General features: G+C 54.7%; 1 protein-coding gene across 2 annotated transcripts in view; it reads left to right on the top strand.

Annotated features, from left to right (window-relative positions):
• Window positions 1-26,934, top strand: part of BIN3 (bridging integrator 3) — a 52,882-nt gene that overhangs the window by 16,382 nt on the left and 9,566 nt on the right. The window contains exons 2-8 of one of the 2 annotated variants that reach the window (XM_060102520.1): window positions 6,755-6,803; window positions 13,879-13,919; window positions 14,284-14,345; window positions 16,908-17,044; window positions 17,928-17,968; window positions 24,189-24,330; window positions 24,519-24,653. In XM_060102520.1, the coding sequence (XP_059958503.1) occupies window positions 6,755-6,803; window positions 13,879-13,919; window positions 14,284-14,345; window positions 16,908-17,044; window positions 17,928-17,968; window positions 24,189-24,330; window positions 24,519-24,653 (607 nt within the window). The remainder of the gene's footprint in view (window positions 1-6,754; window positions 6,804-13,878; window positions 13,920-14,283; window positions 14,346-16,907; window positions 17,045-17,927; window positions 17,969-24,188; window positions 24,331-24,518; window positions 24,654-26,934) is intronic. The other variant, XM_060102521.1, reaches the window with a different exon arrangement.

Below are 26,934 nucleotides of genomic sequence, written 5' to 3'. Positions count from 1 at the left end.
AGATAAGGAAACATTGAAAATAGAGAAATCAGAGGACCAGCCAAAGAGGGTCAGCATCAGAATTATAAGAATTTCAGAAATAAGAAACAGAGAAAATGGGTGTGGGGGGAGTGGTCAATAGCAACAAAGTTTCCTTTAATCCCAGAACTAAAGATTATAAATTGCCAACGCGAAAGAGTCCTGTGTATCCCCCAGCACAATGGATAAAAACAGACCACGAGGTACATCGTTGTGAAATTTTGCAACATGGGAGACACACATCTGACCCTCGAAGCTGGCATGAAGAAGATAAAAAGCGGGTCACATACAAAGGTTGGGAATCAGATGGCTTCAGACTTCACCACCACAGCGGTACTGGGAAATGAGAAGCCAGTGAAACAGTGCCTTTGAGATTCTGGAAGAAATCATGTCCAGCCTATAATTCTATACCCAGTCAAAACTAACTCGTGTGAGGATAGGATAAAAAGGGTTTGGGTTGTGCAGTCTCAAAACTGATCTCCCTCACACTTTTTCTCCAGCCAGATGAGGAGTAAACCAAGAAAGGAGAAGACACGGAATCCAGGTGGAAAAGATCCTAGGAGAGAGGCGGAAGGAATCCCTGTGAGGGTGGTGACAGGGGAGCCCAGAGTGGAGGCAGCCCGTCCAGACCCGAGCAGGTCCAAGGCTCCAGTAGAGACTGCTTCAGGAAGGGAAAATGATAGGACACCTGATACGCATGAATGTATTGAGAGTAGATTTAGATGACTGAGAGAGGATTAGGGATAAACATCTAGAAGATTAAGCATATGAAAGAAAAGGAAAAATTATTTTGGGGGAAACTTGTGCAGCGTTCTTAGTCCTGTATTGCTGTGGAACAGATTACCCCACAAATCAGTGCCTCCCAACAATAATACCAGTTTCTGATTGTCAGGAATTTGGGAGTGGCTTAGCTGGGGGTTTTGGCTTGGGAACTCCACAGTCTCCTGAAGGTTTGGCTGAAGCTGAACAGTCTGCTGGCTGCCACATGCGGGAAGGAAAACAAGCCATGTTCTGTTCCTAATAGTGTATTTCGCATTGCTCTAACCAGATCACAGTATACCTCTATTGAGAAGGCAGAGTTGCAAATGTGCCTTTGGGTAATAGGGGTGAAGACCCAAAAGAGGTGTGTGTTGCTTTTGTTTAGTTAAATCTTCCTCTTCCAAGATAAAAAGTCAATAGCTAGGGCCTAAAACCTAATCATCACAGGGTGGTAATGCACGCATTTTTATTTAGAGATGCACAGGTACGTATCAAAAACAAAACCAGCCACGTTAGAAGTGCTCATCACAGGCGATTGAGTTTAGGGGAGCCTAGAACCTAATGTTTTACTTAGCAGACACTGTTGCCTTGTTAAACTATGCACATGTATAACTTTGATAAGAGCAAAACTTAGATTAGTAGAAGGAAATCATAAAAGTAAAAAGTAGGTCTAGGTGAAATTTTTCTGTGTTGGAGTGGAAGAGGCAGGTCTTTCTCAGTATGACACCAAAAGAAGAAATCATGAAGGAAAAAGACAGATTTGGGCAGTTTCACTTCATACAAATTAAAAGCCTCTGTACATTAAACACACACATGTACAAAATGGAAAGGTAAACGTTAAGACAGGAAAAAAATCCTGGGGCTGGTGGTAAATGATTTCAATCCTTTAAAAAATGTAAACTGTTTCAGTCTGTCTCAGGGGCAATTTGGCAAGCAAATCAAAGCCTTGAACCTGCATGTATCCTTTGACCCAGCAATTCCAATACTAAGAATTTATCCTATGTGACTAATCCTTGATGTGCCCAAAGATTTAGCCATTGGTTTTTGTTTATATTAGAAGAAAAACTTGAGGCAGTTGAAATGATAACGTAAGCCATGTAGGTTACAAAAAGAAAACTAGTGATACAGTTGATTAATGAAATACTAGGTAGCTGTTAAAAGTCAGGCTGATGAAAACTTGTGTATTGGCATATAAAAACTCTCCTGATATAAGTTTCCTTTATTTTTTAAAAGTTGTGAAATTTGGGGTATTACTTTTTCTCTGGGATTTTGTGTATTTGTATCTGTGTGTGTGTGTGTTTGTCCTTTATGGTTTTCCAAGTTTTTGACACTGATCAGGTGTTATTTTTATAGTCAAGGAAAAAAACTTAAGGGATTTTTTTTCTTCAGTTTATTTGAGAGGTATGGAAAGTGCAAAAAAGAAAACAGTAAATCATATTCTCACCGCCCGAAATTAGCTACTAACGTGCGGCATATCTGCTTCAGGTTTTTTTCTTTCTGAAAATGTTTAAAATATAATTAACACCAACACATTAACCTTGGTTATCTTTTCAGTATGAGACTGAGGGCTATTTTGGGGTTTTTTCTTTTCCTTCTTTTCCTTCTTTTCCTTCTCTGTCTTCTCTCTCCCCCTCTTCTCTCTCTTTTAGGCTTTCTGTACTTCTCAAGTTTTCTCTGATGAGTGTGTTTTACTTTTTAAAGAGATGAACTGTAATCAACTGTAAAAGGTAGAATATTTTAAAATGCCTAATAAAGTCGTAGACATTTTGAAGAAGGTAAGCAAGGTTCGGGAGTCAGAACAGCTTGGATGAAGCCAGGAGAAGGGAAAGGTTCCCTCTGGGTGGGGTGGCCGTATGTCCCAGTTGCCCTGGACAGTCCAAGTTTTATGCCTTTTGTCCTGATGAAATTATTAATGACATGTTGGCACTAAAAAATGAACCTCCCACTTTGGGACAGGAAGTTGTTTATAAGGCGTCTAGATTTGGGGGATAAATGAACAGCCACTTGGCTGAATCAGAGTAGTTGTCCTGGGTGAATGGGAAGGGAAACTAAAAGGCGGGGTGAGACCATATTATAGAGGCACAGTGACTGCTGGTTTAGGAAGTTCCTCAACCAGTTCTAGGGCTGGCTCAGGAAATGTACAGGGTAAGCCTGGAGCATCTCATAGTCCAGAAAACAAGGAAGTACTAAACAAAACACACACGCACGCATGCACGCACACACACTGATGTGGGTATGTCAGAAAGACACAGGAGCCAACTGAAGGAGCTCCCAGTGGCCAAAGCTGGAACAGTCTGAGCAACAGGATAAAGTAGGATTGGATTATAACCCATATAAAATAAATATCATGCATTCATACTGCTATAAGTGACTGAATAAATAGAGAACAGAAATCTCCCATGCAGAATCCCAAATAACTTAGGCCAATACTCTGCCCGCAAAAAGGTGGAGTATTACTCCTCATTTCTTAAGTGTGGGCTGTGCCCAGTGGTTTCCTTCCAAAGGGGTAGGGAGGCACAGGGGGGAGGGGGAGGGACCATATGGTGCAGAATCCTGGGAAAGGCTGCTTCAGCTCAGTGACCGAGACTCACATCGGCAGTAGGAAGTCGGGTTGATAGCTCGAACCCTCAGTATCACTCCTTCCCTCCAGAACCTGTAACCGCCAGTCTAGTCGTGAGAAGAATAGCAGACAAGTCCCAGTTGAGGGACATTTCTATAGAGTACCTGACCAGCACTCCTTAAAACTGTCAAGGTCATCAAAAACAGGGAAAGTCTGAGAAAATATCAAGAGGAATCTGAGGAGACTTAATGACTATGGAATGCGGCAACCTGGCTGGGATCCTGGAACTTAAAGGGAACGTTAGGTGAAAACTAAGGGAATCTGAATAAAGTGTAGACTGTAATATTTCAGGATTGGTTTGCTAATTGTGACAAATATGCCATACGAATATAAGATGTTAATAATAAGGGAAACTGGGTGTGGGATATATGGAGTTAGGTACTGTCTTTACAATTGTTCTGTACATCTAAAACTTTTCAAATCAAAAGCTACTTTTTTTTTTTTAAGACATTCTTCAGGCAGGGAGATGGCTTTTGAAGAGGTGAGGTGAAAACTAATCAGAATCATATGATAAAGTTATAGGTGATTGTCAGTAGCTGCAGTGAGGTTACAGAGGCCTGGTTCCTTCTACACAGTTCACACGGCCTCTCATTTGTGTGGAAGCACCCAGTTCAGCACCAGCCTCCTCCTGATAACACGGTCCTCTTTCATTTCCAGTCTTTTAACAGTGAGCCCTTTCTAAATTCCATAGTATTTTAAGATTAGTTTTTTTTTAAATTTATTTATTTATTTTATTTTTGGCTGTGTTGGGTCTTCGTTTCTGTGCGTGGGCTTCCTCTAGTTGCGGCGAGCGGGGGCCACTCTTCATCGCAGTGCGTGGGCCTCTCACTGTCGAGACCTCTCTTGTTGTGGAGCACGAGCTCCAGACTTGCAGGCTCAGTAGTTGTGGCTCACGGGCCCAGTTGCTCCATGGCATGCGGGATCTTCCCAGACCATGGCTCGAACCCGCGTCCCCTGCATTGGCAGGCAGATTCTCAACCACTGCGCCACCAGGGAAGCCCCAGATTAGGTATTTTGACCAGATGATTTTTTTTCCTGGTTCCTTCAGATACATATGACATATCTGTGTGAAAGAGTATTAAACTGTGAGTAGTAGAGAGAAAACTGGACAAGAAATCGCAACCCTGATTGTTTGTTCTGGGTCCTGTTGCTGAATGACCCTGGGCTAGTCACCGAACCCCTCCAGATCTGCTTCCTCATCTCCAAAATGAGAGGGTTGAACTGGAAAAATTTCTATGGTAACTTGCAGCTCTAAAAATACTGTGATTCTAAACTAAGATTTAGAGAGAGGCTGTAGCACCACAAATAATGGAATCTAAGTTCCTAATCCCTTTGTAGCTCGTCTGTAGTACTAGACGCCACACTAGAGTCACTTGGAGGACCGCTCTGAGGGCCCTTTAGAATGCTCGTTCCGTTCCCCATGTTCTTGGGATGGAGATTCAGTTTAGAATTCAAGTTTTAGGTAAGCTGGAAGGGCTACCTAGTCCAGCTCCTTTGTTTTATAGTTTGTTTAAGATACTAGTCAGAGGCAGAGACCCGGGTTTCTTTCTTTTTTTTTTTTTTTTTTTTTTTTCTGCCATACGCGGGCCTCTCACTGTTGTGGCCTCTCCCATTGCGGAGCACCGGCTCCAGACGCGCAGGCTCAGCGGCCATGGCTCACGGGCCCAGCCACTCCGTGGCATGTGGATCTTCCCGGACCGGGGCACGAACCCGTGTCCCCTGCATCGGCAGGCGGACTCTCAACCACTGCGCCACCAGGGAAGCCCGAAACCAGGGTTTCTGATTCCTGGTCCAGAGCTTTTTATACGGCAACATGCTTCACACAGAGCAGGATCAGTCTTTTCGCAATGCCACCAGGACCTCATTTGCACTGTCACCAAAATGGTCCTTGCGGGCAGTTGCTCACTGTCCAAAACCATTGTGTCAGTCCCTGATTTGGGCAGAAGTAACTGGGGTAGGGGGGCGGACTAAGGCTCTCCTGTCCCCTTAACCCTTCTTCTTCAGGTCTGAGAGAGGGAAATGGCAATTTCATTTTTTCTTTCCTTTTCAATTCCATAGCTTACCTTCCCCTGGTAATTACATAGCCAGAGATTATTTGTTTACAGAAGCCACGTGAATCAGCCAGCCCCCAAAGGGTTAACGCTCCCAAATTACGGGGGCTGGGTTAACAATAAACAGGATGTCCTCCAGAAATTAAATTTAAACTGCTGTGACTCAGGCTGGCCCATCCTCTCAACCAGATCGTTGTCTGGGGTTATTATCGGTGGTTAATTATACCGCTGGGCTTAGCAGCAGTGTTGGTCAGTATGGGCCAGGCTCGGGGAGAGGGGGTTGTGGAGGGAGGGGCCTGGTGGAGGGGGTGGGGGGGAAGGAGAGCAGTGAGAGTGGGGTCCAACCTGCACCCTCAGGGCTCTTCCCTGAGCTGATCCCAGCCAGGGAAGCTTAACTCACTCCTACCTTGGTGGGAGAAGCCCGTGTTTCTGTAGCTGTGGGGATGCACTGTGGCTTCTTTAATCCTCAGAACTGTAGGATGGTAGAATTGTCAGCGCTTGAAGGAAGCTTCTAGATTACCCAGTTTAACCCTCTTGTTTCACAGAGTAGGAAATTAAGTCCCGGCGCAGTCATTTCCTGGCAGCCTGCTCCTCAGGGGCGGAGGCGGGGTTAGCGCTCAGGGTTTGACTCCTTGACCATGACCTTCCTTCCATTACGCCATGCCTTCTTCCATTTCCGAGTGGGGAGCCTGAGGTGCAGAGCTTCCCAGCAAGTTCAAGGCAGACTTGAGCTGGATTCAGAGTCTTCTCCAAGCTAGCTTTCTTTAGATGTTGTCAGTTCTCGTGGGAAATAACCCAGCCTGACTGGTCCTCAGTGCCCCTACAGTTCGTCATCCCTCCCCAGCCCCACAAGAAGCCCTCCACAGTCTGTCTGTCTATAGAGAAGTAGGGAAGCACCTGCTACAGATGATAGTGGGCTCTGCGGTGTCTTTTAAAGGCATGTTGTCAAGGATGATAGCTGTCCAGGTGAGCCTGCGACCCCTGACTTCGCAGCTCCTCAAGACGCAAGGTTTGTAGTGACTGTTACTAGTACAGTATCTCACCTTTCCTGCCTTCACCTTTGCCATGTATGTAAACATTGCAGAGGAAGATGCTCTGGGGCACCTCCATCTGATTCTGTCCATGGGGGACCGTTCTCCTGGAGCCCGGCCTGGTTGCTGATGGTCCTAGACCCGCAGGCACATGGTACGAGTCCCGGGAGTGAGGCACTCCTTCCAGGGTGGAAGTGGCCATACCTCATCAAGTCTTTTCAGCCACATCCTTCCCCATTTCTCCTAACCTTCCTCTTTGACTCTTTGTCTTACAGGATTCCTTTCAAGATTGGGCAGCCCAAGAAACAGATTGTCCCCAAAACAGTGAGTAACCAGTTCTTTCACTCCGAGACTCACGTGGCCTTTGTGTAGAACCGGAGCTTTGATTCAGTGCATCGTGGGGCTGGGAAGGCAGAACCCAGGCCTTGTTATTCCCAGTCGTGCTGCTCTAGAACCTCACACAGGCGGGGGCTTATAGGGCCCTCCTATCCTGGGACACTTTCCTCCCTCAGGTCAGCCTGGGCCCCTCCCCTTCCTTGGGCAGGTGGAAGAGGTGGGTTACAAAGTGCGGACAGACACCCTGCTTCTGAACAGCCCAGCACTGGGGTCTGGCGTGACCGTCGGCACTTTCCTGAAAGGGTTCCTGAGACATAGGCTCCCGCCAAGGACACGTCCCAGGCCTCTGTCTCCCGCCCCCTCAGGCTGCGTAAAAGGCCAGAAAGCCTCCCTGGGATGTCCAGGTCCCCTTCTCTCTGCTGCTACATTCATTCTTAGCCAGGACCCGGAGCCACTCACCGGGAGGGCATGATTGAATCCTACCCCTTTGTAAGTCCACAGTTTTTATCTCTGTTTTATCGCCACAGTGGAAGAGGAGGAGAATCTAGATTCTCAGAAAGTTAGAACTCTGGGACTTCCCTAGCAGTCCAGTGGTTAGGACTCCACCGCAGAGGGCCCAGGTTCGATCCCTTGTTGGGGAACTAAGGTCCTGCAAGCTACGCAGTGTGGCCAAAAAAAAAAAAAGAACTGGAAGCCCTTAGAGATCATCCAGTCCAACCTTCTGAGTTTTCCTGATGAGGAAACCAAGGCCCGTGGAGTTGCTGTGACTTTCTAAGGTCATAAACCTAATTCTGACGGAGCTGGAACTAGAACTCAAGTTCGAGGCTCCGTTTCATACACTTTCCATAGCTTCACGTGAGCTCACTCGGGCTGTGAAGGTCTCCTGAGGTTTTGGAATTCTAGTCAAGAATGGCCTCTCCACAGGACTTCCCTGGTGGCGCAGGGGTTAAGAATCCGCCTGCCAATGCAGGGGACACGGGTTCGAGCCCTGGTCCGGGAAGATCCCACATGCTGTGGAGCAACTAAGCCCAGGTGCCACAACTACTGAGCCTGCGCTCTAGAGCCCACGAGCCACAACCATTGAGCCCGAGTGCCACAACTACTGAGTCTGCACGCCTAGAGCCCATGCTCCGCAACAAGAGAGGCCACTGCAATGAGAAGCCCACGCACTGCAACGAAGAGTAGCCCCCGCCTGCCACAACTAGAGAAAGCTCATGTGCAGCAACGAAGACCCAACGCAGCCAAAAATTAATTAATTAATTAGAAAAAAAAGAATGGCCTCTCCAACCCCTCACCCACCAATGTGGGTGAGGCTCTTGAGGGTTTAACGTGAGAGACTATATCTGAAGCTTAGCACTGTCAGCCTGCTGGAGGCCCTGGACTGTCATCCCAGCCGCTTATAAGACAGTTCTTGTCTTATAACCTTGGCCCTCCTTAGCTCCGGACTCTGAACTGGGTTTGGTGGGAGGGGAAGTGCAGCACGCATCTGAGCACTGGCTCCATCTTTGGGAAATCCAAAGTTAGGTCACTTAAAAGGCGATGGGTCCATGTTAAAAGGGCCCTCCCTTTTTTTCAAGCAAAGGCAGGCCAAGGACAGACTCCGAGTTTACCTCCCATGCAGAGGCTGACCAGCTGTGGAGGCTCTCAGCTGAAGCGCAAAGAATCTGGGCGTGCTCCAGCCAGCTACAGGAAGTGGGAAGGTGTGGCTTTGAGTCTCCAGAGTTTAATCCAGGGCAGATCTGAAAGGGAAGTGGTTTCGAGAAGGGTCTTTTATTCCCAGCACTCACTACCAAAAAACAAACAAACAAACAAAAATTTCTCCTAACACCCCAACCTTGATGGAAATAGCCTTTGTTCTCCACGGAAAAGTATAGGGTAGCATGCAGTTTCTAGCTTCCTTGCCAGAATTTGTTGTTGGAAAGGTCTCTAGGTCTTTTACTCGAAGGGGTGGCCAGGACTCCCCGGAGGAAGGGCAGATGGACAGTCTCAGTGCCTGTGGATGGGCCCGTGGCCTCCCTCTTCCCTTCCTGGCATCCGTCGTGTTTGGGATGGAATTGTAGCCCTCTAACACCTGGCATCAGCTCCTCCAGACAGACTGGGCATCAAGGAATGGTTAAGAAACTGGATTTGGAAGGTCCCCTGCCTGGATTCCTATCCTGGCCCTGCCACGTGTTGTCCGTGACCTCTAGCAAGTCCCTTACCCACCCTGAGCCCTCATTTTCTCCTTTGTGAAGTGAGGATGACACTAGCTCCTATGTCATTGATGTAAGTATTATGCATCTTACATGAGGTAATGCATATGAAGCACTTAGCACAGTGCCTGGCACGTAGTGAGCCCTCGGTAAATATTAACTGCATTATGAGACGATAGCTGATTTGACTCTTAATAAACCACCAAGGACCCAGCCTGTCCCAAGCAGCTGGATTCCCCAGTGCAATGAAATGGTAGGCTGGGCCTTTGATCTCTCACGAGGAATAGAGTCCTTTGCTTCCTCAACTCCCCAGAGGCACTGAAGCCTATGTAGCAAGACCCTACCTCTTCGCAGTCTCCCTCCCCTCCCCCGCAGAAGCCCCCTCCTGGCCCCCAAACAGGCCGAGGCTGTGCAGTTGTCTCCGCATCTCTGCCAGCTGCCCCCGAACAGGGGTGACGCACTCTATTTTTCCTGTCCAGGCACTCTCGGGGCGGGGAGCAGATGTGGCTGTCCGGGTTATTGGAAGTCGTGGCACCCCTGTCATGGGAAGAAAAGCTCATGTTATCTTCAGGGAGTTTCAGGAGGTTTTTGGCTCAAGGCACCCAACCGTCAGACACAAAGAAAGCATTGTGCGTTTGCCCTCCCCATTCTGCTGTGCCCAGGTTATTAACACAGATTCCAGTATTGTCAAGGCTTTGGCTGGAAGGGCGTGTTCTCTGCCGGAGCTGACCACTGGGGCTGAAATGGAAGGACAAGCACTCCCCCACTTCCCAGTCCTAACCTTCTGCTTAGTCCCCTCGGGCTGCCCCAGCTCATAAAGGAGCTGGAGCATCTTGGTACGGCAAAGAGAAGCTGCACCTCCCTCTGCAACCGGCGTGATGGAAGACTTCGCACATTGAAGCGCAAGGGTTTCCCTGGGTCTCGCACACACCTAGATTCCCAGCTAGGCAGGCGCTCTGGAAGGTCAAGGCAGATGGGAGTCCTGGCAGGTCGCGCCTTCACCTGAGAATGGTTTTCACGTGCAAAGTGGAGAGACCCTTTGTAACAAACCAAAGGCAGGCCGCTCTCCACCCTGAGCCGCCCTGGAAGAGGAGCTTCTCAGAAGGCACAGGGCTCCCTCTGCCTCAGGTCCAGTCTGGCTCAGCTTAGCCCCGGGATCAGAGCCTGGCCCTGCCTGCTGGCCTCCCTCTTCCCTTCACCATGAGTGTGAGTGGGTGGGAACTCAGCCCACTATTCACCTAACAGCCACCGAGCTCCTGCCGTGTGGCAGCCTGACCTAGGCCCTGGGGACAAGCGGTGAGCAGCACGGCCCCTCCTGCCACCCTGAGCCTCCGAGAATGTAGGGGTTGCTGAGGCAGTCTCCGTGCTTGAGCCTCCCTGCACTGACCTCGCCAGCCTGACCCAGCCCACCCTGACCTGCCGAGAGTCGCGCACATGTGTTTACACTTGCATTGTTGACTGGGGTCCAGTTGCCTTTTTGGCAAAGGCATCAAGCATCCAAAGATGTTCAGATCTTTTGTATTTGGCTCCTTCCCTCTGCACGGATATACCTTGGAATGAGACTCCAGTGTGTCCCTTGATCCCCTCAGCCATTGTCTGAGGGCCTAGAATCCCGGTGCTGTGCCTCTCAGATCTTTCCCCTGGGGAGGAGAGAGACCTCAGGAGCAGTGAGCTGTGGAAGCAACCCCCGCGGGCTACCGACAAAGGAGGTGAAGCGTTCTTGACCTTCTCTTAGGCTGTCAGATGGCCTTGAGCTGGGACAGCAGAAGACTCAAGCTCGCACCCTGACACACTTCTCCGCTTCCAGCGTGAGACCCCGAGTTTCTCCTCAGCCGGTTGGAAACCTGCGGTCCTTCTCTGTGCACGTCCCAGCAGTGGCAGCCCGGGAGACCAGGTGTTCCCTGACATCCCACACGGCACGCTGGGGATTGCGCAAGAGAGGGAGGGGAGCCTGGCCCTCGCCTCCCCTCTCGCCGCCCCCCCCCCCGCCCCAGGGCACCTGCTCTCTGCTCTTGGTCTTCAGGAGACCTGGACCCTGGCCAAGGCATCCTTAATTTCAACTTCATCTTTTCGGCAGAAAAAATACTTGTGCGACTTAAAGACTCAGCTTAGCTATCACATCCTACAAAGTAAGAAAGGAGACGTGTCCAGCGGAGGGAGGCCCTTCTGTGGCCCCAGGCCCGGGGCCCAGGCTTCACCTCACCTGCCAGCTGACTGAGTGCTGTCTGCCAGAGGGTCACAGACCAGTCTGCCTCCTCAGACCCCCGGTCCTCTCACCGCCCCAGTGGAGGGGAGCAGGGAGACCCCGTGTGTAAGCCGGCCGCTGTGCTCTGTGCTCCACACATACGGCTCGTTAATCCTCCGAACAAGCCAGCGAGGCTGATGTTGTCAGCCCACTGCCTTGTCAGCCACCTGAAATTCCCATGGGCTGAGACCAAGTGAAACTGTCCCGTTTTATTAGAAAAGAAACCGAGGCTCAAAATGTTGGAAATGTTCCTAAAGCTCCTCATCTAGTATCAGAGTTCATATCTTCTGTCTGCTCGCGCCCCTCCACCACCTTCCCCCGGCGCTGTTGAAAACAGGACTAGACTAACTTCGGTACAGACTCCAAAGGGCGGGGCGAGGCCCGTTTGCTCCAGAACAAATCTCCCATCCACGGTCACACCAGCAGCTGTTCAGACCTTCAGCTAAGACTCTGATTCCTGTCCAGCTACAAATCCCCCGACTTAGGGAGCACTTTAAACTTTATCAGGCACATGCACTTTAGCAGGAGTGAATTATGACTTTTTTCTTGAGAGGATCTTTTGGTGGGTCATACGAAAGGTGATGATGAAAATGTTGGGTTCCCAGACGGAGAAAGAGTGGGTCTGTTGAAAAGAGAGGGAAAGACTGTAGGGCAGGAGGCTAGGGCACCAGTGATTGATGACTGATTGATTGATTGATTGATTTTGCTGCACCACGTGGCTTTGGGATCTTAGTTCTGGGACCGGGGATCGAACCCGGGCCCTCGTCTGTGAGAATGTGGAGTCCTAACCACTGGACTGACAGGGAATTCTCAGTGATGAATTTTACTTCACAACTTTGTGGAAGATCCCAGATGTTAGGATCATAATGTAAGGGGAAGACCATGTGTTTCTGCTTCTAAGTTTTACAGTTCAAATGAGGAAGGCTAGCCATCTCCATGCAAGAGAGCCCCACTGCCAAGCCCTGAGGTCGGATGTTAAGTAGGGCCTCTGCGTCAGGCCTCACTGGGCCCTTCCTTGCCCTCCATGGGGCTCCCCACGGCCCCCCGTCACGTGTGTGTTTGTTCTTTTGATCTCCTGACCGGAGCCCGGGTCTGTTTTAGGTTTTTTTTAAATTATTTTTGGCTGCGTTGGGTCTTCATTGCTGTGCGCAGGCTTTCTCTAGTTGCAGCGAGCGGGGGCTACTCTTCGTTGCGTTGCGTGGCCTTCTCATTATGGTGGCTTCTCTTGTTGTGGAGCACGGGCTCTAGGTGCGCAGGCTTCAGTAGCTGTGGCACGCGGGCTCAGTAGTTGTGGCTCACGGGCTTAGTTGCTTCGAGGCACTTGGGATCTTCCTGGACCAGGGCTCAAACCCGTGTCCCCTGCATTGGCCAATGGGGTTTTAGAAGACTCCTGGTGAGGCGCAGTGGGGCTTTGATGATCACTGCAAATTCACACTCCTTCACCTCCAGCCTGTGGTAGGATTTACAGCTCTCCCTGGCGGGAGTCTCGGGGCAGCCGCCAGGAAGTTGCCCTCATAGGTCATGGCTTTAGTTCATCAGCCAGAGTGTTTCCCCCTTAGGTAGAATGACGGTAAAGGGCACAGGCCTGGGAGCCAGGCCGCCTGGCCCATGTTCAGGCCCCAGGCCTGCCGCTTACTAGTGGTGTGACCTTGCTCAGGTGACTCCCCCTCTGTCCCAGTGACCTCAGTGCGGTGAGGGCCGTCAGCACACCTGCCTGCCAGGTGAGTGATGGAGGAGAAGCCGGTCATGGGAGCGTGTGGTGCCTCAACAAGGCGTGCAGGGAGCTGTTCGGCCTCCTCGGAAGAGGACAGAGCAGAGGCGGGCGCTCCGTCCTCCTATCGGCCCTCAGGCATCAGGGCTCCAAAGACCACTCTCCTGCGACCGTTGCCTGGGCCCCACTTTACAGATGGGGAGACTCAGGCTCTAGAAGTGCAAGTGACTTTCCTGGCTTCACCTGCCCTGTAGGCCGAAGAACTGGGGTCAGGGCGCATACCCACTCGGTCTAAATATCAGGGAAATCTGATAACTCATCCAGAATTGAGAGGGCCTTGCCTGAGTCGATAATCATATCTGTGATGGCTGCATCCCAGCGCACAGAGCGGGGATACCTGGTCTTTCCTGATCCACCCTGAACGCAGCAGGTTCTGGACCTGTGAGGAAACCAGGACCGGGAGGGCAGGGGAGCCGTTCCAGCCCCAGAGCTGCTGCGCGGCAGGGACAGGACCGGACTCCAACCCGCCCGCTTTCCTCCGCGCCCTGCCTCTTCCCCCATGATGAGTTTCCATCACACCCTGAGCCCCTTACCCAGACCCCGCAGGGGAGGGGAGGGAGCCCAGCCCAGCCTCGCTCCCTGCGGTGGAAGAACAGAGCCAGCCGGGATCCACTGGTACCTGCCTGGCTGGCCCGTCTGGGAGGGGCGTCCTTTGACCTAAATCAAACACTTACTTGATTTGGGAACACAGGGCTTCTGTGTCATGAACGGTGTGCTGGTGCTTGTGTGGACTGGATGGTGGTGTTTTCTGCAGAAGCGGGTGCGGGGAGGGCGTGGAGGGAGTGTCGTAGGTGACAGCTTTTCTCCAGCCTGCTGTCATTTCCTCCAGTGATGGAGTTATCGCTTCCCTTACAGGTGGAAAGAGACTTTGAAAGGGAGTATGGAAAACTGCAGCAGTGAGTGTCCACCCCCAGAAGGGAGGGCAGCGAGGGGGCTGCTCCGAGGAGGAAAAGAGCCTCCTGCCCGGGCTGCCTCGTCCGCTCACCCTGGGAGCCCAGGGCAGCTCAGTTCACCACCTGCCAGAAATTCTCCCCCAGGGTGGTGGCTCTGTGGCAGTCGTGAACTCGTAGCCTTTGGGTGCCTCGCGCCAGGCTCGCGGTGGCCCTTCAGTCAGTGGGGACATCCGCGCAGAGCAGGCCCTTCCTCCTCCTGGCAGGCGACCTGAGTGTCGCGTGGGGCTCGGCTCAGGGGGACGGACAGGACGGGGGCAGAAGCGGGTGGGTGGTGCCAGGTGCCCAGGCCCGTGCCCCTGCCTTGCAGGCTGGAGGAGCAGACCAAGCGGCTGCAGAAGGACATGAAGAAGAGCACGGACGCCGACCTGGGTAGGCGCCCGTCCCCGTGCCCGGCCTGGACGGGGGAGGGGCAGAGGTGGACGCCCTCCTCGCTCAGGCCCTTTGGGGCCGGCTTAGAAGGAAGTGCCCTTAGTAGGCGCCCCGCAGATGTCCCTGAGAAGCGGCTTGAGGTCACCCTTCACTTAGCAGATCACCACTCCCTGCTTCCCCTGGGGCAGCGGCAGCCACCACTGGCGGGTGGAGGGCAGCTCCCGTGGTCTGCGCCCCAGAGCCTCCGGCCAGTGCTCCTCCAGAGGATGGTGGGGGCGGGGGGGCGGGGGGGTCTGGCCACGACCGCCCCTGCTTCTGACCCCGGCGTCTCCAGACTGTGTGTGTAGCAAGCCACGGGTCTGATGTGCAGTCTGTCCGTTATTTGTTTTGTAGTTAGTTCTGAGTTGCCTGGATTCCATCTTTCCTTGTGGCTCCCGCTGTCTTTCTAGTAGGGAAATGCCGTGGCCTGTGCTTCTGTTCCTTGCTGCTTTTCCACACAGCTGCACTCTCAGAGCGTGAACGGAAGGGATAGAACGTCAGGGATCCATGAACTGGAGTCTGGCTGTAGAGAGTGTAGGTTTTTAACAAAGAAATCAGGACAAACGGGTGACCCCTGGCACCTAGGATTTCTGGCCGCTTCTGGCCCGAGTCAGACGTGGAGTCTGGGCAGCAGAAGCCCTCCTGAAACAGTGGTGCCCTCACCCACCCCAAAGCCTGCATCCCCAAGTCCAGGCCAGAGAGCCTCGCCCACTATTGGCTGGTGCATCAGAGTCAGTGAGGGCCCGCTGCAGTGTGGGTCGCCCGGCCCACCCCGAGACTCTCTGATTCATCAGGTCTGGGTGAGGCTTGGGGACCCCGCTTTGAGAACCACTGCTCCACACGGTCAGGGGGAATCAAATTACACGTTTCCTGGTCTTGGAAACTCCTGAGCTGCTGCCTGGACGGGATCTCACATCCAAAGCTGTGGGTCCAAAATAAGATCAAGTAGGCATGACCAGACCCTGCCAGGTCCTTGTCGACCCCTGCACTCCCAGGTTGTGTTAGGGCTCTAGAGACCCACGTGGGGTCCAAGACTCTTGGGATCCCTAAGGTACGAAGCCCGCCAGCCTCCCGGTTTGTGCTGGGCTGGCCATGCCCCTCCCCTGTCCCTGTAGAGGTAGAACAAGGGATGTGAGCTGCTCCAGAGGAGAGTGGAGGCCACGGCGCGCTGCTCCGTTCACGCAGGCCGGTGATGCCTCGGGGTGGGGATCCCGGATGAAGGGCCGCCCCACAGACTCTCGCCGTTCATTGACTTCAGATGGTTCTAGCAAAGAGACATCGGCGTGGAGATGTGGAGGCGTTAGGAAAGAAAAGGAAAATTGGGAAGAAAGTCTTCCCTCCCAACCCCTGACTTTTGGGGGGTTTTCCCTCAACTATTAAAAAAAAATTAGGGGAAGAAATTTTTCAAAAACATTTCCAGTTTTGTCCTTGTTTTCTATCTTTTAATTACGCAGCCTGTGACCGTTTCATAATCCAGCCAAGTTACACGTGAGTTTGCTCCTAAGCCTACAAAGTCACTTTACTTTTTTTTAAGAGGGTTTTTTCCCTCCGTTGCTTCAACATCTCTGGGAAGTTTACATTTCCAGTCTTCTCTCATATTTTGCCCTTTTGCTAGGGGACTGCAGCACACCCCCAGATTCAAGAGAAATCAAGGTATATAACACTTAGTAGTGTGCTCTGGTTTCATTGGCAGCATTTTTTTTTTCTGCACGGTTTATGCAGTAATGGCGTGTCTTATAGTTAATAGCATCTTAAATTTAATGACATAAAATAATAAGAAACAGATCAAAAACACGTTTTCCCGTGAGCCCCTGAAACTGGTACAGACACTGTGGGGCAAGCAAGGCCCTTCTCCAGCCTTTCCTGCCCCTCTAGGATTTCGTTTGCTGGTAATGGAGGCCTGAAAACTCTCAGGGGACCAAGAACTCTAAAGCTGCCAACAGGTTGCCTCGCCACACCAAATCCGGCCTAGTTTTGTCAATAAAGTTTTATTGGAACACACCCATTCTTTGGGTGTCATCTATGGCAAAGTTGAGTTATTGAAAGCCTAAAATCTTATCTCTAGCTGTACAGTAGGTTTGCCTCTCTGGTGTAGATACCATGCTACTCTTTCTGTGAGGGAGCCCCAAACCAAGCTTCACATCTAAACCGCCTGGAGAATTTTTTTTTTTAATGCATATTCCTGGATTCCAGGCTTACTGAAATAAATCTTTGGAGCTAGAAATACGTATTTCTGACAGCTTCCCACCCAGATGATTCTGATATAATCCAGAGTTTGGAAAATAAAGCATTGCAACAGGTAAATCTGCTCAAAAGAATTACCCAGAGCAGTATCAGGAATGCCCATTACACCATAAGGACTGGTGTCTTGTGCCTCTGGGGTACTGTGTAGTTTATGGCCTGTGGCCATGGATGGAGGTCCTCTGGGTGCAGGCCTCTGGCCCCTAGGACGACAGGGAGTCCTGAGGACAAGACCTTGAAGCCTGCCCTGTCACTGGTTCACTGAGCTTTGACTTCTTACAGCCATGTCCAAGTCCGCTGTGAAGATATCCTTGGACTTGCTCTCCAATCCCCTCTGCGAGCAAGACCAGGACTTTCTGAACATGGTGACAGCCCTGGACACGGCCATGAAGCGGATGGACGCCTTCAACCAGGAAAAGGTGACTGGCCTCTTGGTCTCCCCCTCCCCGAGGCTTCTGTCTGGTGGAGCGCTGCATGGAGTCCTTAGCGGGGCTTGGTCTCCTCTCTGGACACCTGAGTGTCCCAGCCCTGTGAGCTCTCCCCTGGCCGCCCTGCCCCCGCACCGGCTGCTTTCCGTGGCTCCCACGAGCTCACGTCACTCACATGGGGCCACGAGGGAGACTCAGGCCGGCTCTGCCCACCCACGCCTGTAGCCCCTCAGACTTGCCCGCCCAGCCTCCTCACTGAGCAAGGCCATGGTCGGCTTCACAGGATGAGAACTGACCCGGGACAAGGCCAGTGCGCCTTGTCACCCTTCAGGCTCCCCAGTTGTCATCTCTGCCTTGCTCCAGCGGCAGTTAGGGGTGCCTCCCTGCCTGGGGTTCTCAGGGTACCCCTGTCCTGCTCCCTTTCTCTTCTCAGGAACTTGGAGCCTCCCCTTTTGGGAAGAGTCTGGCTTCCCCAAGTTATTTTTGGGGTTTTTTTTTTAATTTATTTTTGGCTGCGTCGGGTCTTCGTGGCTGCTTGCGGGCTTTCTCTAGTTGTGGCGAGCGGGGGCCACTCTTCGTTGCGGTGCGCGGGCTTCTCGTTGCGGTGGCTTCTCCTTGCGGAGCACAGGCTCTAGGCACGTGGGCCTCAGTAGTTGTGGCACGCGAGCTCAGTAGTTGTGGCTTGCAAGCTCTAGAGCGCAGGCTCAGTAGTTGTGGTGCACGGGCTTAGTTGCTCCACAGCATGTGGGATCTTCCCGGACCAGGGCTCAAACCCGTGTCCCCTGCATTGGCGGGCAGGTTCTTAACCCCCGCACCACCAGGGAAGCCCTGGCTTACCCCCAATTTTGACACCATCGGGTTTTTCTTTTGACAGGTGAACCAGATACAAAAGACTGTGATTGAACCCTTAAAAAAGTGAGTAAAGGTCATCGGGGGGACCACAGGCCTGAGGGCAGTTGCTGGAAAGGCAGGTCAACCAGCCACTTGGGGACCGAATATCATTTCTGGCAGCCTGTCCCCAGACTCACACGGGGTGGAAGGAACCTCCAGGGGACACCGGCTCCCTGATCTGTGGCCCTGGGGTTGACACTCGCAGTAGCTCCAGAGCACCCGCCTGGCCAGGCACGCTCAGTGGTGGCAGGGCCTGTCTGATCCTCCACGGTGGCCGGCCGGCGCTCCTGTGGTCATTCTGCCATTGTCCCTTTGTTCCTGACCGAGAACCAGTGGGACCAGAGCTTGTGGAGTTAAGCTAGCAGAGATCTTGGCCGGGCCTCCACGGAGATGAGTGAGGCCTTTCATCTCGCTCAGCCGGGTTGGGAGAAGCAGCTGCCTGGCGCACTCCGCTTTTGAAGCAGTGGGGGGGTGGGTGGGGGGGTGGCCGCACACGGGGAAGGGTGCTGCAGCGGGGTCCCGCCTGGGAAGGTCCCCCGATTCATGACCTGCCAGGGTCAGAAATTCTTCTGTGAGACTCATCTTCTGTCCAGCAGGCTCTGGTCAGTGATCAGACAGGCCTATTCCCCGGGTCCCCTAGGGGGGCGGCGCTGGGCGGGAGACAGGCAGGAACGTTGCCTTGAAGCTCCCGAATCACTTCATCTTCCTCCCTGGCCTCTCCCAGCTCGGCTCAGGCCTGGAGATGCTCCCGCTCCAGCCCAGCAGCTGCATTTTATTACCTCTTCCGTGGTGGTCCCTGGCAGTTGCCTCACCAGGACCTGGGTAATGAGGCTGTGCTAATTACCATGAGGCCTGGATCAGGGCCCGGAGGGCGATGAAGAGAGCAGGTTTTGATCCTCTGGCCCCTGGCGTTCAGGTTGTTGAGCTCTTGTTCCCTGTTCAGGTCCAAGGGGTGGGGTTAGGCAAGGCTCTTTCTAAGCTGGGCTGTCTGGAGGCTCGGCCGTGGAGGGCAGGCAGAACCTGGCCCGCAGGAATTTCTCCCCGCTCCTGCCCCTGTCCCCCCCCCCCCCCGTCCCCAGCCCCTGCTCGGCTCCAGGTCACAGGGTCACGCGAGGAGCAGGGTGCTGAGCAGGCCAGTGGCTCAGGAGGGAGCGTCGGGAGGAGCTCCGCTGCCTGTAGCTCTGTGACCCCGTCTCCAGGCCTGAGGGTTCAGAGCTGGGTGGGAAGGACCCCGGGCCGAGCTGACCGTGCCCACGGGGGTCCCAGGGGCTGCCACGGAGGCTGCCGTGCACACCCACGGCTGGCAGAGCTAGGCAGGGGACACCGGCCCAGAGAACTGGGGACTGACTTCCCGCCTTGATTTCACCACCACCGAGGCGGGCTTGAAATCTGATGCCTGGCTTCTGGAGCCCAAATGGAGAGAAATCCCGGCTGCTTCCCACCACTCCAGCCGCGCACCACCTGCCAGGAAGGTGGGTGAGTGGCCGAGGGGGTGGCCACCATCTCCGCAGCAGATCCGCTGACCTCTGCCCGAGCCCCCCCAGGCCTGCCTGCCCGCCTGCCCGGCTGGCTTCTTTGTATCCCGTGGCCGACATGCGATCTCCCCCAACCACATAAACCCGGCACTGCCTGTTGCCGCCTCTTGCCAGGAGAGAAGCTCCCAGGGACCCCAGCACCGGAAACAGGAAGCTGCAGCTTTCCTGTCCTCTGATGAGGAACATCGCCACATGGCCACCCCGCCGCCCCCGGCCTCCCCCCAGGGGACTCGGCCTCTAATCCCCCAGTCTCTGGGCCGTGTTCACAGGGTGGGATGGGGATGCTTTCAATTTCCCTTTCCTGGTGGGTGGAAGATCCCGGCTGTGTGGGCACAGATTGAGGAATGGCAGGCATGCCCCACCTCCCAGCCAGCCTCCCTCCCTCCCTCCCCCTTTCCCTCCGCCTCTCCCTGCGTCTTCACCCCATGCTTACCCTGAGGAGCCATTTGCTGCCCCACCTTAGGACAGGCAAGAAACGGGCAGAGCTTCAGGAGCGCCTGGGGTAGGCCCAGCCCTGTCCTCCCTTCTCTGCGATTCAAACTTTAGGAGCTTAGGATGTAGCGCGGAAGCCATGCGGCGTCCCCTGAGAAACGGACCAGAATGATAACTGCCGAGGTGGGGCAGTGCAGTGGAGTGGGGAGAGCCCTGGACAGGCCAGGCCTGTGCCTCCAAGTCTCTTCCCCTTCTGCGGAAGCAGGAACGGAGCTGAACTCTCAAAATGGCAGAGCTGGGCACTCCCCTGAGCAGAGAGGGAGGTATCGTGGGCTGGAGTGGTGCTGTATGTGGAGGGCAGAGTCCCTCCTGGGGTCCTAGCCCAGGGACTCCCATGTGCCCCTCACCACTAATTATCAGGGGGACGCCGGGCACTGAGCAGAGAGGCTCTGGGCCCGCAGCCTTGCTCCTTCGTGGCGGCCCCATAAAAGTGCAGGCTTGGTGCCCCAGGGAGAGCTGGATCACCCCATCCTTGTCAGGTCAAGTCAGCAGGTACCCTGTCGGGTCCCAGGGGCATGTCTGGAAGGGGCCCGGCCTCTGGGAACCAAACTATGCTTGTCCTTGCCTCCCTGCAGCTTCCCTGCCCTGACGAGAAGGTAGGGGCAGCCCTAAAACACCCCACACGAGGAGGGGTGTCTGCTGCCAGGAGCCCCTTTCCCCGAACAGCACCCTGGTGTTTATACCCCCCGGCACGTGGAGTTGGCAGAGTTCTTCCTGTTCCTTCTAAGTGGAAAACGAGGCGGTGTGGCCTCAGTGGGGCAGTGACCTGAGCCAGGGATTACAGAGTTCTGGTCCCCGCCCCCCTTTTGTCAGCGACCTCTGATTACACTGTCTGATCTCCCCTGCCTGACCTTAGCTTCCCTGCTTTACTGTGAGAAGGGCGTGACACCTACCCCGGCGGTCCCGAGGCCCAGGGCCCAAGGAGTCACGTCCCTCGGCAGCAGCGGACATCAAGCTGAGCCCTCCGTGGCCTCTGGGTTCAGCTGAGGGTGCTGTCTGCCGTGGGAGGTGGAAGTCGGCGTGCTGAAGAGAGTTTCCCTGGGGCCTCACAGAGCAGCCGCTTCCTCCCCGCAGAGGATACGTGGCCTTGCTTCCGGAAGGCTGAAGGTAGTGTCCTGGGGACACACCCGTCCCCTGAGGTCGCCTGGAAATCGGTCAGCCCTGGATCCATGCCTTCTCCCCCTCGGCTCAGGACCTGCCCCGGGGCTGGATTTCTGCATCCTCTGTAGACCAGCCCAGTCCCAGCATGTTGTAGTCGGCCTTGCCGTTGTATCCCCGACCCTGGCCCTGGAGATAGAGCCCAGTGGACTTTATGGGGAGAAGGGGGTTATGAGCACTGGTCCAAGTGCTGCCGGGGTCAGAGTATCGAGAGCTGCTTGGCCGCCCGCGGGATGACACCGTGCTGAGCTGTAGAACGCCCCGCACATCCCGTCCTTACTCGTGCCGCCCTCCTCCCCCAGGACGAGGGCTGCAGGGGGAGGTGGCGTGGCGGCTTCCCAGGCCCAGGTGCACCTGCTCCCCTGAGCCACATGCCTCTCCGCCGGGAGGGAGAGGGGCTCACCCGGCATCCGAGACCCCGTCGTGGCACTGCCTGAGGCAAAAGCAGTGAAGTGAGTCCAGCTCCCCCGGAGGGTCTCAGCCGTCCCAGGCGTGTTCAGCCCTACCCCAGGGGGACCTTGTGTCCTGGGGGTGGCTGGTCCAGTTTGCAGAGCACCGAGTAGGCCTGCGTCTTCTGCCCGGCAGAGCAGTCATTCAGGTGTTGATTTGATTGCAGTGTATAGGGGCCTGCGACTGAGGATTCGGACAAGCGTGGGTGGTCTGGCCCGCGTTAGCATCTCCAGCTACGTAGTGAGCCCATAACGGACACCCAGAAAGTGAGAAGAATCCGCTTTAGTGGCCTTTCTATCTGTTTCCTCAAACTCTGCTGCCTGGGCCTCTATCTCTGTTTGGGGCATTCTGCATCAGTCAAGTTCCTATCCTCCGTTCTCTGGCAGAGGTATTCATTACTCTTGTGTCACGTGGACTCTTGATTTGTTGACGCTTTTCCCTGCCCCATCTTTCATCTTCCCTGGGTTGCTCTGAGTTGCTCTGGGAAGAACCGACTCTGCTTCTGGTCCTGGGTCTCCCTCTGTGAGCCTCGCGACCCCCCCGAATAACCACTGCGCCGTCACCTCGGCTTGAGGCCGGGGCTCCCAGCTGCGAGGGAGACGCTCCAGCCCCTCAGGCTTTGTGTGCAAGGAAGCTGCCCCATCTTCTGTCCAGTTCCAGAAAACCTGCTTGCAGGCTGGCCCGGCCTCCTCCCACACGCGTTCGTCAAGGGGAGCGCGGCATTCCTGCCTGGGCTGCGGTCCTGCCCTGGGTCCACCCCGAGACTGTGCTGCCTTTCCCAGTCGAAGGGGATCCTAGTCACAAAGACTATGCCCACGGGGCCCAAACTGCCAGAGCCCCTGCTGCTGCGCTCTCTGAACAGCCACCCTAGCACTGCCCTGTGGTTCTTTTAGTCCAGGTGGGGCAGGAAGAGCTCCTTCAGTCGTTTTCCTCAAACACTTGGTTTGACGGTTTGGCCGTTTCAACAGTAGGACATGAGGATTCCTGTTTTTCCGGCAGAGTTGGTAGAAAAGGCTGGGAGTAGCTTGTCGTCATTTTATTGGAGTACAGTCAGTTTACAAGGTTGTCTTAGTCTCGGGAGTACAGCAAAGTGATTCCGTTTTTTATGTATAGTTATAGATATATATATACATGTATATACCTGTATATATACATGCGTATTTATATGTGTATGTGTGTATATATATGTATTTTTCAGATTCTTTTCTGTGATAGGTGATTATAAGATACTGAATATAGTTCCCTGTGCTATATAGTAGGGCCTTGGTGTTCATCTGTTTTATATAGAGCAGTGTGTACCTGTTAATCCCAAACTCCTAATTTATCATTTATCCCTCCCCCACTCCTTGCCCCTTTGGTGACCGCAAGTTTGCTTTCTACGTCCGGGAGTCTGTTTCTGTTTTGTAAATAAGTTCATTTGTGTCATATTTTAGATTCTACATAGAAGCGATATCATATGATACTTGTCTTTATGTCTGGCTTACTTCACTTAGTATCATAATCTGTAGGTCCATCCATCTTGCTGCAATGGCATCACTTCCCTCGTTGTTAATGGCTGAGTAATATGGGAGTAGGTTTCGGTTGCAGGTCTGTCACCTGCTGTTGGCAGCATGAGGTAGGTGGTAGGGAGGTGCCAGAGGGAGAGCCGGGACACTTGAGTTATCTGCTGGACCGTCACTACCTAATTGTGACCTTGGACAAGTCATGTCATCTCCCTGGTCTCAGTTTTTTCACTTTCTTTTTTTTTTTTTGCCATACGCTGGCCTCTCACTGCTGTGGCCTCTCCCGTTGCGGAGCACAGGCTCCGGACGCGCAGGCTCAGCGGCCATGGCTCACGGGCCCAGCTGCTCCACGGCATGTGGGATCTTCCAGGACCGGGGCACGGACCCGAATCCCCTGCATTGGCAGGCGGACTCTCAACCACGGCGCCACCAGGGATGCCCAGTTTTTTCACTTTTTTAATGGCAGATGTTGGACAGAAGCTTGACCTCCCAGCTTTTCTGATACCGGCCCTCGGAGCGGCTGCCCTTGGCCGAGCTCCCGGGGCACCCCTGGGTCCGGGCGCACTCCCAAGGGGTGCTGCCTCCATCTGCTCAAATGGCTTCCTGAGCTCGGTCCACCCCTGTTCCTTCGTGACTGTCCAGAGCGCTCTCCCGGCTCTGCTAACTCATCTGTCTTTTGTTTCTTCTGAGGTGCCTGATGCTAATTAATAGAACCTGAATCTTTTTGTACCGGGTCAAAAAAACAAGACTCCCAGGAGTCTTCGGCTCCTCCATGCTGTAGCACAGGCCTCTGAAATGCGGGGTGGGGGCTAAAGGGCAGTGGCAGCGTCAGTGGCATCCTGCATTCCTGACCTGCTGAGTCTTACCCAGGTCAGCAGAGCGGCCCTTACCCTGTCTTCCTTCCCCTGGCCTTACCCCAAGGTGACATTCTCAGCCTGTGCCCCACCAAGGCCAGGGCCCCGTCTATCTCGTTCACAGCAAGATCCCCAAGACCTAGAACAGAGTCTGGCGCTTGGTAGGCACTCGATACGTATTTTTGAATGAGTGACGAGCTGCCAGCCTGCAGCTCCAAGAACAGGCCCGTCTCCAGCCCACTGCGTCCGGCAGGTTTGGCAGTGTCTTCCCGAGCCTCAACATGGCCGTGAAACGGCGGGAGCAGGCCTTGCAGGACTACAGGAGGTTGCAGACCAAGGTGGAGAAGTACGAGGAGAAGGAGAAGACAGGGCCGGTGCTGGCCAAACTCCACCAGGTACCGGGGAGAAAGGGCTGGGGCTGGACGGGGGGCCACGCGGTCCCACCAAGCAGGTTTCTCCTTCACCCAAGACGTCAGATGCCCTGACCCGCCCCCCATACACACACACACAGCACCTCCACCACCGCCCGTGCCCCAGTCAGGAAGCCAGCAAGAGCTGTGCCACCCAGGGTCTTGCTCCTCAGGCCCGAGAAGAGCTGCGGCCCGTGCGGGATGACTTTGAGGCCAAGAACAAGCAGCTCCTGGATGAGATGCCGCGGTTCTACAACAGCCGACTGGACTACTTCCAGCCCAGCTTTGAGTCCCTGATCCGAGCACAGGTGAGGCCGCTGCCACCCCGCGTGGTGGCCCCGCACTTCTTCCCTCGGGACGCAGTCGCGGGCTTTGGAGACCCATCTCATGCCAGCCCCGCCCCGCTCTCCACTCTGGAAGCGGGGCTCAGCCACCCTCTGCCCCCAGCCCTGCCCCCGAGGGAGGAATGCAGGGCACCCCCCCGGTTGTTGGCTGGAATTCCCGTTTCAGTCCCTCCGTTGCTCTTTGGTTAATCCCAACTTTCGCACGTGCAAGAGTTCTTCGCTGAAGTTCTCTCTCTCCTCGAGCAGCAAGAGGAAACCAGGCTGCACCTCTAGCGCCTCACCCTGATGGGCAGGTCGCTTGCCTGGTGGGCCCAGGTCAGGGACAGGGGCCACAGGTGAGGGACTTTTTCCGAGGACCCTGCACCCCCTGCCCTCCCTAGTTAGTCCTTCTCTTTTGGTGGAAGACTAGGGGGTGTCTTGACTTTTAGCAACCCTTGGAGGGGTCCCTAAAACCCGGCGAGAGCCATGTGCAGGGCCCCCGCCTGGGCGCCAGGCCGTGGTGCACCTTCCAGCGGAAAGGCAGGCCTGCTTGGGTTGGGCGCATGTGGACGTGCACCGCGGTAGCACCGGGGCCGAGACCCCATGCCTCCTGCTACTCAGGGGTGTAAAGACAAAGCGTGGCTCCTGCCCTCCTTCCCCCTCCCCCACGTCCTTCAAGCCCTTAGCAGGGAGTGTTCTCCCCATCTGTAAAAGAGAAAAGGTTGAGGTGCCAAAACCAAGAGGTCTTCTCCACGTGGGAAACACCCCCCCCGCCCCCACCAGGTGGCTGCAGGTGCTCAGCATTCTACCACCTTCCCCACCGGGTAACAAAGCTGAAGGCTCAACATGTCCCCGTCTGCCTCCAGCCCGCCTCGGTGCTGGGCCTGAGTGTCTGGCGCCCTCCAGTGGGCACTCTCGTTCTTGCAGAGTCCACAATCACAGATAACTCGGGGAAAGCCTGATTCCTGCCTCCCAGCCTGTGTCTTCAGAGAACACCAAACCCCATGGGAATCATGGGATCCAGACACTTGGGATAGGGACCCCCGAGCAGGATTAATGTTGGACTGTGTCCCCAGGGGCTCAGGGAAAACGAGGCAGAGAGCTACGTGCATAGGGACGTGGAAGGTTCCCACGCTTGCCCCCAGAGCACTGCCCCTGGCGGTGTGGGCTTCCTTTCAGCAGCTTCGCCCTGGGCCGGGGACGGTGGGTTTCAGGAGACCTGTGACTTCCCTGTCCTGTGCCGCTGCTCCCAGACCCGCAGCCCCCTGCCCTGCCCCCTCCACCCTGTCGCTCGCAGGAGACAGCTCCAGGCTGCCCAGGTTGGGAGCCAGGGCTACCCTGTAACCAGGCAGCGGGGTGGCGGAGGGTTGTTTACCGCCTCGTCAGCGCCAGCCTCCCCCTCCCGCGGCTGCTGCTGCCGTTAGTCACTGGAGAAGTGAGCATTCCTAGTGACTCAGCCTGCGCAGTGCGGCTCAGGGCAGGGAGCTGTGGGGGTGGGGGGGCCATCCCGCTCCTCCCCCCCCCAGCACTAGCCCGGGCCCGTCCCCTCAGGTGACGACCCTGTTTGGAGACCTTGATTTAGCTCCCCGTCAGCCCAGCTGCGGGAGTGTGGAAGACATGGCCTGGCCTGGCCAGTAATGGCCCTCCAGGTTGCTAGAGAAGAGTTCCTTCTCCCCAGAGACGACTGGGAGCTGGAGACGGTAACACACAGGGGTGTTTGAGTGGTGTGGCACACTTTCTTGAAAGTACGTGACTTCATTTGGTCGTGAGGTGGAGACTGAGGCAGAAATGGTCCCTGCCCTCCTCCCCTGGGCCTGCTCAGCCCTCAGCCACCTGAGGGCTGCCCATGGGTCCCCCCATTCCTCGGCCCGCCCCCGCCTCGTTCCTGTGCGCCTCTCCCATCCCACCTCTGGTGTCTGTGCAGAGGGAAACATGGAAGTGAGCCTGGCCTCTGGGCCCTGCTTTCCTGGCTCTGCAGCTAAGGCCGTGATTGGCGGTGGGATGAGCTGGGAAGGGACGGAGGCTAGAACCGTGTCCCCTCTCTCACCTTTACTTCTAAGGCTGGCCCAGGGCTTTGGGAGCTGCTGTGCCCTCTCCCACGGATGAGAGCTTCTCCTAGCTTCTGTAAAGCAGTTAGCCCCTGGTCACAGGGCCTGACTCACTGGCGCCCCCAGGACCCTCCGAGGACCCACACCCCCCCCAGCCCTTCCCCCTCAGCTGCCTGAAGAGCTCGAAGGCAGAGCCCCCCCCGACCCCCACGCCTCAC

This window comes from Mesoplodon densirostris, chromosome 6, assembly GCF_025265405.1.
Source record: "Mesoplodon densirostris isolate mMesDen1 chromosome 6, mMesDen1 primary haplotype, whole genome shotgun sequence".
In the NCBI taxonomy this organism is placed as follows: Eukaryota; Metazoa; Chordata; class Mammalia; order Artiodactyla; family Ziphiidae; genus Mesoplodon; species Mesoplodon densirostris.
Note: the sequence above shows the minus strand (reverse complement) of the source record. Positions and strands in the feature narration are given on the sequence as shown.